Source organism: Rana temporaria, chromosome 3, assembly GCF_905171775.1.
Source record: "Rana temporaria chromosome 3, aRanTem1.1, whole genome shotgun sequence".
Lineage (NCBI taxonomy): Eukaryota > Metazoa > Chordata > Amphibia > Anura > Ranidae > Rana > Rana temporaria.
Genome location: NC_053491.1, coordinates 95,080,600 through 95,094,858, shown reverse-complemented (window position 1 = coordinate 95,094,858; position 14,259 = coordinate 95,080,600). Strand labels below are relative to the sequence as shown.

General features: G+C 45.9%; 1 protein-coding gene across 1 annotated transcript in view; it reads right to left on the bottom strand.

The window, feature by feature from the left end:
• CCDC33 (coiled-coil domain containing 33) overlaps positions 1–14,259 on the bottom strand; it is a 156,609-nt gene that overhangs the window by 129,656 nt on the left and 12,694 nt on the right. Inside the window, exon 2 of the mRNA XM_040343016.1 lies at positions 13,026–13,621. Coding sequence (XP_040198950.1) covers positions 13,026–13,621 — 596 coding nt within the window. The remainder of the gene's footprint in view (positions 1–13,025; positions 13,622–14,259) is intronic.

Sequence of the window (14,259 nt, the reverse complement as noted above, 5' to 3'; positions counted from 1 at the left end):
GAGCACAGGGAGGGCAGGAGAGCACGGGGGTGAAGAGCACATGGGAGAGGCGGAGATCACTGGGGGGAGGCGAAGGGCACAGGGGGGGAAGCAGAGAGCAAGGGAGGAGGTGGAGAGCACAGGGGGTAGGTGAAGATCAATGGGGGGCTGGAGAGTACTGGGGGGAGAGGCGTAGGGCACAGGGGGCAACGTAGAGCATGGGAGGAGGTGGAGAGCACAGTGGGGGCTGGAGAGCACTGGGGGGCTAGAGAGCACTGGGGGAGAGGCAGGGGGCAGCGTAGAGCATGGGGAAGGTGGAGAGCAAAGGGGGGGCTAGAGAACACTGGGGGGGCTAGAAAGCACTGGGGGAGAGGCAGAGGGCACAGGGGGCAGCGTAGAGCATGGGGGGAGGTGGAGAGCACAGGGGGAGGCGTAGAGCATTGGGAGGGTGGAGAGCACAGGGGGAGAGACGGAGGGCACAGGGGGGCAGCGTAGAGCATGGGGGGAGGTGGAGAGCACTGGGCTGGGGTGTTAAAGAGCACTGGGGGGCTGGAGAGCACAGGGTGAGGTAGAGAGCACTGGGGGGCTAGAGAGCACTGGGGGAGAGGCAGAGGGCACAGGGGGGGCAGCATAGAGCATGGGGAGGTAGAGAGCACAGGGGGAGAGATGGAGGGCATAGGGGGGCAGCGTAGAGCATGGGGGCAGGTGGAGAGCACAGGAGGGAGGTGGAGAGAAGAGGGGGGCTGGAGAGCACTGGGGGGATAGAGAGCACTGGGGGTGATAGAGAGCACTGGGGGGGCTGGAGAGAATTAGGGGGAATTGAAAAGAGCACAGGGGGAGGTGGAGAGCACAGGGGGAGAGGCGGAGGGCACAGCGTAGAGCATGGGGGGAGGTAGAGAGCACAGGGGGAGAGACGGAGGGCACAGGGGGGCAGCGTAGAGCATGGGGGAGGTGGAGAGCACAGGAGAGAGATGGAGAGAAGGGGGGCTGGAGAGCACTGGGGGGGTTGGAGAGAATTAGGGGAATTGAAAAGAGCACAGGGGGAGGTGGAGAGCACAGGGGGCAGCGTAGAGCATGGGGGAGGTAGAGAGCACAGGGGGAGAGGCGGAGGGCACAGGGGGCAGCATAGAGCATGGGGGGAGGTAGAGAGCACAGGGGGAGAGACGGAGGGCACAGGGGGGGCAGCGTAGAGCATGGGGGGTGGTGGAGAGCACTGGGAGGGGCTGGAGAGCACTGGGGGAGGTGAAGAGCACAGGGGGAGAGGCGGAGGGCACAGGGGGGCAGCCTAGAGCAGGGGGGAGGTGGAGAGTACAGGAGGGAGGAGGAGAGCACAGGGGGGGTGGGCTGGATAGCACTGGGGGAGAAGTGGAGGGCACAGGGAGAGGTGGATATCACAGGGGAGAGGTGCAGAGCACAGGAAGAGAGGCAGGGGGCAGCAGAGAGCATGGGGGAGGTGGAGAGCACTGGGGGCTAGAGAGCACTGTGGAGGGGGGTAGAGAGCACTGTGGGCGCAGCAGAGATGAGCAGGATAGGTGGAGCGGTGGGTTGGCTGCATATAGAAGAATCATTCTCTCCATCTCCTTCCCGCAGTACCTGAATGCCTGCGAGAGGGAGAGGAGCAGAAGCAGGCATTCAGAGACCGTGGGAAGAAGATGGAGAGAATGATTGTTCTAGATGCAGCCAGCCAGCCAGCCACCCCACCGCTCCTCCTATTCAGGTTACAGGGGCCGGCACTTACGTTTTCTCGGAGATCCCATCTGCAGAACATGCTGTAGCAGGCTCCTCTCCCTTCCTGGTCACGCCCCCCGGCACCAACGGCTGAACTTCACTGGCGGCCGTGGAGCGGTGTCTCCTCTAGTCCCTCCCCCTTCTTGTTTACATCCTCCTGCTGCAGATCCCGATGCCGAAGGCTGAGCCTGAGGCTGAACTGGCAGCCGGGCGGCCGCGGAAAGGTCGAAGGACCGGCGCCGGCTTACAGAGCAGCCTGCCTTGGCCCCCGCAAGCAAGAACAGCGGCCCGGCGGCCGCGGCCCACCGGGCATATGCCCGGTTTGCCATATGGCCAATCCGGGCCTGGTACAGATGCACTTACAGCGGCCTGCTGCCATTCCCGAGCAAGCTCTGCACTGGTTGTGCTCTGATACCGCAGCTGAATCAACTGTAGGTGATGGTCCAGGCGTTCCTGGACTTTCTTGGATGCCCTGAAACCTTCTTCACAAATGCAGTGGAAATGTTTTTTTATGGGATTAAGTTAATTTTCCTGGCAAAGAGGGACTTTGCAATTAATTGCAATTCATCCAATCACTCTTCATAATATTCTGGAGTGTATGAAAATTGCCATCATAAACACTGAGGCAGCAGACTTTGTGCAAATGAACATTTGTGTCATTCTCAAAACTTTTGGTCACAGCTGTATACTTAGCCGTGGTGCACTACATTGAACAAACGCTAAAAGAACGCCCTGCAGCCTCATGACCACAAGATGGCGTTGGACTCTCCTTTCATGCTGCCTGTCATGTTGGAGCCTTTTTCAAGAGAACAGATGAACAATGAATGTCCATAATGTTTACAGACTGGCCACACATGTCACAATCTGATTGCACAGTCTATTGTGTGGACAAAATTGTACAGACCTGTGCGTAGAATTATATAATAGACACTGTATTTATAACATTTTAATATGGAAACACTGGGTGGATACATTATTAGAGCTGAGAATATTGTAAAGTGAGCCATACACCTTAAAATCATTCTTTCAGTTTGTCATAAGATATTTGAATTTTTGCACTAACCAGCCTAAATTGAGTTGATTGTACAGCCATATTGTAATGTATGTATGTAACTATGATAGGATTGTAATATTATTCACTTTTTTACATTTCACATTCCTTTATTCATTTATATCCATTTATTCGCCACATTTACAGGCAGTCTAGGGATTCGTTTGAAGATGAAATACATATTGACCCTGTGTTCAATTACTGTATTTGCTGGCGTATAAGACTACCTTTTACACTTAAAAAAACTGTCCAAAAAGCAGGGGTCGTCTTATACACCGGGTCAGCTGCTCGGATGCCTGTTGAATGTACGGTAATATTGTATGTAGCTTCGGCTACATATAGTATTTACCGCTTAGCCAATCCCGGTGAGCAATGTATTCAAATGAATACAGAGCCTGCTTGGATTGGAGTAACAACCTCTGCCAATCCGAGCAGGCTACATATAGTAGCCTGCTCGGATTGGCTTTGAGTGTCAGAGAGGCGTGGGCTGATGATGTTACAGCTGCTGCCAATCCAAGCAGGCTTTGTATTTATTAATAGAATACATCGCTCGCAATGATTGGCTCCAGCTCCAGCAAGAAGGAAGAAGAATATGGCTCCAGCTCCAGCAACAATGAAGAAGGATATGGCTCCAGAAGGAAGAAATATGAAGCGTCGGAAGCCTTGGAAGGGGGGGTCGTCTTATACGGTGAGTACAAGCAAAAAAATCTTAAAAAACTGTAAAATTAGGGGGTCGTCTTATATACCCGGTCGCCTTATACACCGGCAAATACGGTATATAATTTTTTTTGCAATATGTTACCTTGCTATATATATATATATGTGTGTCCCCATAGGGCTGCATGCATTGTTGAACCTTACCAGAGCGACTATCTTTTTATTTACATAGAATTATGTTTTTTTCTGGATATCATGATGCATTCTTATAATACCTTCCTACTTGTCTATTAGATACACAAGCTCCTGAAGAAGCGCATCAACGCACGCAACATGTAGAGCGATTTTCTCTGAGCGACCTCCGAATACGACTCAACCTCTTCACGTATCCAAACAACCATTGGATCTATATCATTCTGCGTGCTTCAAATCTTTGCGCTCGTTATATGTGGTATATGTATATGGATTAGAGGTGTTAGGAGAGTCCTTGAGGTCACTCAATTTTATGTTTTTTTTAATGTGTTTGTATACAATGGTTTTAACTTTATCCAATTAAAAACTTCAACTTTTTACTAAACATATGCGTGTGCCTACAAAGTCCACATTTCTTTTCTAACTTCTTCTAAACAATACCGGGATGTTGTCACACTGTTACTTGTGGATGTTGGCACACTGTTATCCACAACATCACCCTGTGATGATACACGTAGTTTGCGCTTTTTTGTCATTCTAGGGATTAGGACAATTTACAGCACTGCTGTAAATTCATTATATTTATATGACTAACATCTTCTTTTTTTGAAAAAAAGAAGAAAGAAAATAGTTGCTAAAACTGTTATAAGCATTTATGGAAAGTAAGAACTTCACTCATTTTGTAGCAGTCCATGGAGCTGATTCTTCTCACCACTGCATTTCCCTGGTGCCACCATCTTGAATTCAGGAGCAGGCTGTACATTTCTTATGAATTACAGCCAACCCCCCACAGCGCATGCACGAAATGGTGGTGAATGAATGAAATGGTGGTGGTGGTGGTGGGGGGTTCACGAGTAAGGTAATTCTCACCTGGGCCAGAACTAAGGGAATTGTAGCAGGGAATGTCAAACAAGATTCCCACTCTCAGCAAAAAATGTGCTAGGAGTGGGGAGGTGGATGAGTGGTTAAGCTCTGAAGGGTGGAGCGAAATGTGTTGGGCTTGGACTGGTTGGAGCTCAGGCTGAGGTTGCCACATACTACATTACAGCGAGTCTGTCTTGATGTGCGGCTCATGGGACATTTCTTTCACTATAAATTGATGTCTGGAGCCGGGGTGATCTCCTTCCGCAGCCGGCACTCAGCTGTGCTCACATCGGTGGGTACAAGACTAGAACCCCTTAAAGCCTGAGTGGCTCACACAACTCTTTATTTGGATGAGTGGTACATTCATTTTTGAGTGAAGATCCACTTTAAAGAAAACAAGGCATACAGTGGGGATCGAAAGTTTGGGCACCCCAGGTACAAATTTGTATTAATGTGCATAATAAAGCCAAGGAAAGATGGAAAAATCTCCAAAAGGCATCAAATTACAGATTAGACATTCTTATAATATGTCAAGTTAAAGTTAGATTTTATTTCCATCATTTACACTTTCAAAATTACAGAAAACAAAAAAATGGCGTCTGCAAAAGTTTGGGCACCCTGCAGAGTTAATATCTTGTACTGCCCCCTTTGGCAAGTATCAGAGCTTGTAAACGCTTTTTGTAGGTATCTTTGCCCATCCTTCCTTACAAAAGTCTTCCAGTTCTTTGAGATTTCTGGGCTGTCTGTCACGCACTGCTCTTTTAAGGTCTATCCATAGATTTTCAATTATGTTGAGGTCAGGAAATTGTGAAGGCCATGGCAAAACCTTCAGTTTACGCCTCTTGATGTAATTCCCCGTGGATTTTGAGGTATGTTTAGGATCATTATCCATTTGTAGAAGCCATCCTCTCTTTAACTTCAGCTTTTTCACAGATGGCATCAAGTTACCATCCACAATTTGCTGAAATTTTATTGAATCCATTTTTTCCTTCTACTCGTGAAATGTTCCCTGTGCCATTGGCTGCAATACAACCCCAAAGCATGATTAATCCACCCCCATGCTTAACAGTTGGACAGAGGTTCTTTTCATTAAATTCCGTGCCCTTTCTTCTCCAAACGTACCTTTGCTCATTCCGGCCAAAAAGTTCTATTTTAACCTCATCGGTCCACAGAACTTGTTTCCAAAATGCATCAGGCTTGTCTATATGTTCATTTGCAAAGTTCAAACGCTGATTTTTGTGGTGAGGACGTAGAAGAGGTTTCTTCTGATGACTCTTCCATGAAGACCATATTTGTACAAGTATCTCTTTATAGTGGAATAGTGTACCACAACTCCAGTGTCTGCCAGATCTTTCTGGAGGGATCGTGCAGTCAAACGTGGGTTTTGAATTGCTTTTCTCACAATCCTGCAAGCTGTGTTGTCTAATATTTTTCTTGGTCTTCCAGATCTTGCTATAACTTCCACTGTTCCTGATGACTGCCATTTCTTAATTACATTCCGAACAGAGGATATTGACATCTGAAAACGCTTTGCTATCTTCTTATAGGCTTCTCCAGCTTTGTGAGCGTCAACTATTTTCAGTTTCAGTTTTCTAGACAACTGCTTAGACAAACCCATGGTTCTGATTGTCGGGGCAAGGTCAGATGAGTCTGGGCATTTAAAACCTTTGAGAATGACATCACCTGGTCTTCCCACACGATGATTGAGAACAATCCATGACACTGGCAGGTCTCAGCTTTACAAAGGGGGCAGTGCATGCTATAAATTCTGCAGGGTGCCCAAACTTTTGCAGACACCATTTTTTTGTTTTCTGTAATTTTGAAAGTGTAAATGATGGAAATAAAATCTAACATTTTTTGACATATTATAAGAATGTCTAATCTGTAATTTGATGCATTTTGGAGATTTTTCCATCTTTCCTTGGCTTCGTTATGCACATTAATACAAATTTTTACCTGGGGTGCCCAAACTTTCAATCCCCACTGTACGGCTACAGTTTTTGTTTTTACCTCGGCTAGAGTAGGAAATTAAGCCCTCTGTCATGTTTTTAATACTGTCTGTGAACTACTGAATATAATCACCCTCTCTATTTGTCCTGATGTCACCAAAACAGAAAGTGATGAAAAATATAAAATGTTACAGCTGTCACTAGAACAAGAGTTGAGGGAAAAAACTTTCAGTTGAGAGACCTGTTTCAGTAAAAACTGACTAAAAGTGGATGATTGCAGTGGTTTTAGAGGCTGTTTTGGTGGCTTGCTGTAATCAGAATTAGGAGGTACAAGCCCTGTTGGCCTAAACTTTAAAGTGGAGCTCCACCCAAAAGGGGAAGCTCTGGTTGTTTGCCTCCTCCCGCCCTCCGCTGCCACATTTGGTACCTTTTCGGGGGGTTGTCGCTTCCACTTCTTAAGGAACCGGCTGTGGAGCCGTTGTCGGTTTCCATTAGCCGAGACGGCAGCCCTAGCACCCCAGAGCTGATCGAAAAATCGGCTCGGTTGAAGACACCACTGGTTTCCTGGACAGGTAGGTGTCCTTATTAAAAGTCTGCAGCTAAAGTATTTTGTAGCTGCTGACTTTTAATTTTCTTTTTCTGAAGGAGCCTGGAGCTCCTTTTTAATAAGAGTGAAATTCCAAATAATGGGTGAAGAGAGTGAAGTCATACCTGCCTTTGGATTTTATTTAAATTCCATTTTCTTTTTTTCACAATTTTTTGAGTGTTTTAAACACACAAATAGTGTGGATGAGACTCTTGGTGAACATTTGTGGTGAAACACAGGTGACAACACTGCTTATTTTGTAGCACTTTGTTTTGCTATTTTGTATTATGCAGTATGTTTTGCAACATTATTTCATTCCAGGTTTGTTCTCACTTTTTTTTAGACATACTGACACAAATTTGTATCCAAAACACTGATCCTGCAGTTCTGATGCCTGTCCTTAGGCATAATTTATGTAAAAACCAATGAAAACTTTTGTCACCGTTGACCCTTCCACAGATACTACAAGAAGAAAGAGGAAATGTCCCAAAAGCAAGAGGGATCTTCATTTGATAAGCTGTCACTAGTATAGGTGTCCCAACTCTAAAATGTTGGATTTCCCATTCCTCTCTGCACTGGAGACATTGGTCACCAGGACAAATATAATCTGCAAATCTCTGCAGACAGGATACAGATGGTAATATGAAAGTGACAGGGATTTTAACACTTCCCCATTCTACCTAAAACAGAAAATATAGGGCTTTACATTTACTTTAACTGTTAGCATGTCTATAGAAAGCAATGACCTTGATTTAAAGTGATTGTAAATACTTACCTGCTTTGTGCAGTTGTTTTGCACAGAGCAGCCCAGATCCTCCTCTTCTCATGTCCCTCTCCGCTCTTCTGGCCCCTCCCTCTTGTTGAGTGCCCTTACAGCAAGCAGCTTAGCTATGGGCGCACCCGAGCCAAGCTGCAGCTCTGTGTTTTTATTCAGATACGGAGCCCTGGTTCGACCATGCCCCCTCTCTCTCCTGAACTGGCGTTGATTGGCAGCAGCAGGAGCCAATGGCGCCACTGCTGTGTTTCAGCCAATCGGAAGGGAGAGGTAATCATGGACATTGCTAGATAGAGCTGGGATCAGGTAAGTATTAAGGGATGCTGAGGGCTGCACACAGAAGGTTTTTTCATCTTAATGCATAGAATACATTAAGATAAAAAGCCTTCTGCCTTTACAACCACTTTATGTACCACTTGTGATAAAGAGCAAGAAACTTGGGCAGCTTGAGGAGTACCTGCAGGGCTGCTGATAAGGCAGTATACAGGCACCTGCTGTGAAGGAGGGCCAGCTGTGCCACCTTACTGCAGACACCGTTCCTCTTCCTCCTTCCCCTGCAGCACTGCTGACTTCTCTTCCGCTCCCTCCATCCAGCTGTGCTGTAGGGGGATCAGTCCTAGAATCCACACCCCCATCCCTCTGCCTTATTATAGGCTTACCTGCAGGTTCAAGTCCAAAAAAAAAGACATTACTACCACTTTAGGGATATGTAGAAATTAAAAAAATCTACCCTTTGCTTTGAATTCCTGCTGAAAAATAGCGGTACATTTCGATTTCATAACATGAGACTGTTCTAGAGACAAAGGCTCCATTCACACCTTGAATCATGGGAACTGCGATTTTGCCGTGATTGTCAAGCGTCAAAATGCTCTACATTTGCGGCAAAAATTGCAACACCAAACACTCCTGGCTCTGTGCCAAGATTTATGGAGGGAAGCCTATTGAATGGCACCGCTCCAAAAAATGCTTCCCAAAAAAACACGGTGCAGCAGCAGAATGGAGCCTAATAACTGTATATTGGCAGTATGAGATGATCAAAGGCACTGCTAGTTCTGAGATTTGGAGTAAGATTTGGTGGTGCAACTACAGTGCTGCTCAATGTTCTCCTTGCTGGAGAGGAAGTTATATAGGAAGACATGAAGTGAAGCCAAGCATCTCTCTGCTTATGATTCATATATTCTCTGGATCTGTGCCATCTGCAGTTCTTGCTGCTTCCTCTGACGTGAAGATGTTCCTTTACCAAGATGGATAGGTTCAATGCATACAAAAAAATTAAGGGAGCTGCTTTAGGCTTTAATCCAGGGATCCTCAATCTACGGCCCTCCAGCTGTTGCTAAACTACACATCCCATGAGGCATTGTAAAACTCTGACATTCACAGACATGACTAGGCATGATGGGAATTGTAGTTCCTGAACAACTGGAGGGCCGTAGTTTGAAGACCCATGCTCTAATCGGTCCTTAAATGCTGACAACCACTGGGAGTGCAGGCAGGAAGAGCTTGTCTCAGCTTCATAGAAGTCAATGAGGAAGGAATAGAAGTCCCAGGAGCTGCATATCACACAAAACCCTTTTGTGAAGAATGTAACCAGCCTCAGCCTACATTCCGTCCAGGCCACACCCACAACCTTTTCCGCCTCACCCACAGGGCAAAACATGTCGGGGTGTGGCATGGACAGAGTCTAGGTTGAGGCTGGTTCCATTCTTCACAAGAGGTTTTTGTGTGATGTGCGGCTCCTGGAAATTCTTTTTCTTCCTCATTCGTTTCAAGGCATGACATGACACAAGGCATTGTAGGTCAGTAATGGGAAAAAGATCAGCTGCAGAAAGCCTATAGACGTTACTGGTGGCTGGTAGTTTGCCCTCTGCTTACCTTTTTTGGGCATAAAATACAAGACAGAAAGCGCCTCTAAGTGCAGTAGCAGATTTATTGTAAGAGAAGTAAAGATCTAAAACACTCATTATGGTAGAAACGGGATGATGTCACGCGGTGGAGGGCGGGCATCCTTTTTCCGGTGCATTCCATGATGGTTTTCCGGGAGTCCAGACAGCGTCTTGCCGGAGACTAATGCCGGGTACACACGAGAGGATTTATCCACGGATACGGTCCTCCGGACCGTTTCCGCGGATAAATCCTCTGAGGATTTCGATCCGCTGGATTGTACTCACCATTGGATCGAAATCTGCGCCAAATTCACACCGCGTTGACGTGTCGCGCCGTCGCCGCGTCATCATCGCGGCGACGGCGCGACACGTCAACGCGGTGTGAATTTGGCGCAGATTTCGATCCAATGGTGAGTACAATCCAGCGGATCGAAATCCTCAGAGGATTTATATGACAGCGCGACGCTGTCATATAAGGATATCCACGCATGCGTCGAATCATTACGACGCATGCGAGGGATGGGTTCGGACGGATCGATCCGGAGACCACCAGATCGATCCACTGGAGCCGATTCCAGCGGATAGATTTCTTAGCATGCTAAGAAATTTTTATCCGCTGGAAATCGGTCGGCCCGAAATATATCCGCGGATAAATATCCGCTGGATCGTACACACCAGCGGATCTATCCGCTGAAACCGATCCGCGGATCAATTTCAGCGGATCGATCCTCTCGTGTGTACGGGGCCTGAGTGTCCTAGCTGCTGGTCAGCACAGATCACTGCTAATCAAGCTGGCTTTCTACTGGCAAACACACACACACACAACAGTTTCATCATATTAATGAGCCAGTTGCTTTTAATCTTTACTTCTCTTACAATAAATCTGCTACTGCACTTTGAGGCGCTTTCTTTTTTGTCTTTTGATTTGAGTCTGCTTCCACTCTACCAAAAGCTGCCCAGATGCTTGGCAGACTGTTGCTTATGCCTGTCAGTTTTGGGAGGACTGACATTTTACCAAAAACACACACTTCAGAGCCAAAACAATGCTACCAAAATATTCCTACAGAAATCTCATGTCATTTAATCAATTATAGTGTTCTTTCAAGCAGAGGCCACTGTTACAATCAAATTAAAAAAATAGGTAGGGAGGGTTTGGTAGGGTATAAAAAAGGACAAGGGAACAGAGAGGATTAAGGTGTATGAGGACAATACATCTGACTTAAAGCGGTGGTTCACCCTCCTTAACATCATTCTAGCATTACATTCGGCATCGTAGCGCGAGCTACAGTATGCCGGTCTTACATTTTTTATCCCCGTACTCACTGCGCTATTGCACATTGAAGATTCCGACTCCCGCGGGGAATGGGCGTGCCTATGGAGAGGGAGGATGATTGACGGCCGGCTCTGGCACGTCACGCTCCCCGAAGACAGCCGGAGTAGGTCTCGGCTCTTCACGGCGCCTGCGCACAGGCTATGCGCATGCGCCGTGAAGAGCCAAGCCTATTTTGGCTATTTCCGGAGAAGCGTGACGTGCCAGGGCCGGCCGTCAATCACCTTCTCTCACCATAAATTTTTTTTTTTTTTTTTTTTTTAATAGGGTGAACCCCCGCTTTAAGGAAGCGGAAAAAGAGGTCAAGGATCGGATGTTGGTTAGCACAAGAATAGGGTAAAGTGATCTGGTTTGTAGTTACTCTGTATTTTTGAGGATTGAAGTGTCAATAATTATATGATTATGTACCCATTGTTTTTGTCATGTTAAACTTTTTGCGACCTTGACTACAAAAATAAAATAATTAAATGTGAAAAAAAAAAAACCTTCTACTGTTTGTGAATAGCCCTCAAACATTTGTTGTCGGAAATTCCGACAGCAAATGTCTGATGGAGCATACACATGGTTGAATTTTCCGACAACAAGCTCACATCGAATATTTGTTGTCAGAAATTCCGACCATGTGTATGCGGCATAACACTCTTGCTTATGTCACCACATATCTGCTATTATTATTATCTGCTAGAAAGTAAAATTTCCCTGATTCAATAAAGTCAGGCCCCGTACACACGAGAGGATTATCCGCTGGAAACGGTCCTCCGGACCGTTCCAGCGGATAAATCCTCTGGCGGATTTTGATCTGATGGTTGTACTAACCATCAGATCGAAATCCGCGCGGAATCCATCCGCGGTGACGTGTCACGCCGTCGCCGCGATGATGACGTGGCGACGTGCGCGACGCTGGAAGATAAAGACTTCCACGCATGCGTCGAATCATTACGACGCATTTGAGGGAGAGGAGCGGACGGATTGATTCGGTGAGTCTGTACAGACCACCGGATCAATCCGCTGGACAGGATTCCAGCAGATAGATTTCTTAGCATGCTAAGAAATTTTTATCCGCTGGAAATCCATCGGCCGGAAAAATATCCGCGGATAAATATCCGCTGGGCCGTACACACCACCGGATCTATCCGCTGGAACTGATCTGCGGATAAATCCCAGCGGATAGATCCGGTGGTGTGTACGAGGCCTGAGGGAATTCCCAGTATCAAAGTTGAACTAAGGCAACTTTGATTTCTCCATTTCTCCATCAACACATAAACCCATCCCTTCCACGGAGGTATTGTGTTGTCCAGGTTGGGGGCACAGAGAGCTGTCCCGGCCAAGAGAACACATTTGTTTTTGTGAGCACCTATAGCCAATAGCAATAATCACATGTAAAAATACGACATGCCGGCTGCACCCAAGTCGATTGATGGATTGACTTGGGTACAATTAGGCCTCATACACACGATAGGTTAAACAGAGGACAATGGTCTGATGGACCGTTTTCATCAGTCAAAACCGATCGTGTGTGGGCCCCATAGGTTATTTAACCATCGGTTAAAAAAAAGCAAACTTGCTTTAAATTTAACCAATGGATTGCTAACCGATAGGTCAAAACCGATTGTTGGTAGGCACGACCATCGGTTAAAAATCCACGCATGCTCAGAATCAAGTCGACGCATGCTTGGAAGCATTGAACTTCATTTTTTTCATCACGTCGTTGTGTTTTACATCACCGCATTCTGACACGATCGGTTATTTAACCAATGGTGTGTAGGCGCGACAGACCATCAGTCAGCTTCATCGGTTAACCGATGACAACGGTCCATCAGACCGTTCTCATCAGATGGACTGATCGTGTGTACGCGGCTTTAGCCTGCACATAGATGGTTCGAATCTCGGCCGATCCCTGCTGAACTGACCAATATTCGAACCATCTATGGCTGGCTTAAATCAGAGAGAGGCACTGAAGAGATCTTATCTGCTGTAAGACAGGATTTACAAAACACTCATATATTCGAAAAGAGACTGGTCAGCTTTTACCTGATCTTTCTGTGAATGGCCCCTTTGAGGTGATACACTGCCTTCTTCATCAGAAGATTCATACTCCTCAGATTCTTGATCTACAGAAATTGCAGGGATATTGTAATGTGACCTTGGAGTTGACGTATTAGTTGGCATAGGGATTGACCTGTTAGTTTCTGGCTTGGATATACTGGATTTATGACTAGGTACTCTAGGTGTGACATTTTGATGAGTGCTTAGCTGGAGTTGGTCAGTTCTAGGAGTTCCAGGATGTGAGTTTCCGGTTCTTATCACAGGTGGTATAGGAGAGGCTGATTCTGGAATTTCCTCAGGTTTTGGAGGTTGGTATTCCCTAAAGCATACATTATATGCAAGGCGTCCACAATGCATTGCCGAATGATCACCTCCAACTCTTAGAAGTGCCAGCACTCCCTGATAATTGTAGAGTGGCTCAAAGGGTGCTGCACGCAGATTAATGCGAGGCTGGTTTGTTCGAGGGTAGATGGCAAATAATGCTTGTCCAACGATTTTGCTTGACTTAAGAAGACCTGTTCCAAACTTGAGCACATCAATAGACAGTCTGACATCATGGTGTTTATCATTTTTACATAGTCCTAGATACAAAATACAAAAAAAAAAAAAATAAGAGCAGAAGTGAAATAAATAAGCAGAAAATAATATCTTATAGTTATTTTTTTTTTTTATCAGAAAAAGGTTTTATTTTAGCGTTCACAGTACAAGGTATATCACTTACAGTACATAATGTCAAAAATTAAATAAAACGGTCAACATTCCACAATATGTTGTCGGTCAATATAGCATATACAGAACCTTGTAATTAAATTTTCCAGTACTGCGTTATATAACAAAACAGAATAAAAGGAAAAAAGAAGGGAAACAAACAATCAAACTCTTACAGACCCTCAAAACCTCAAGGGTGTGGTATACCTGATCAAATAAATAACCCTGACCCACCATGTGTCTCTATATCTCCTGATATTATATACTACACCCAGCACCAATAGACACTAATATATAGTGCACGTGTCCTCTACCCTTCTAAGACCCTGTCTGTGATCAGCTGGTGCGGTGCCAGCCCTGGGACATCTAATCATGCCTGCCATGACCGTCATGTAAGCAGATTACAACATGTCCTCTATTAATAAATTTAAATGAAGAGTAGAAAACAGTTTTCAAACCAACATTACCATATGCACAGATGGTCAAATACGTAGAGACTATGAAATCTAAG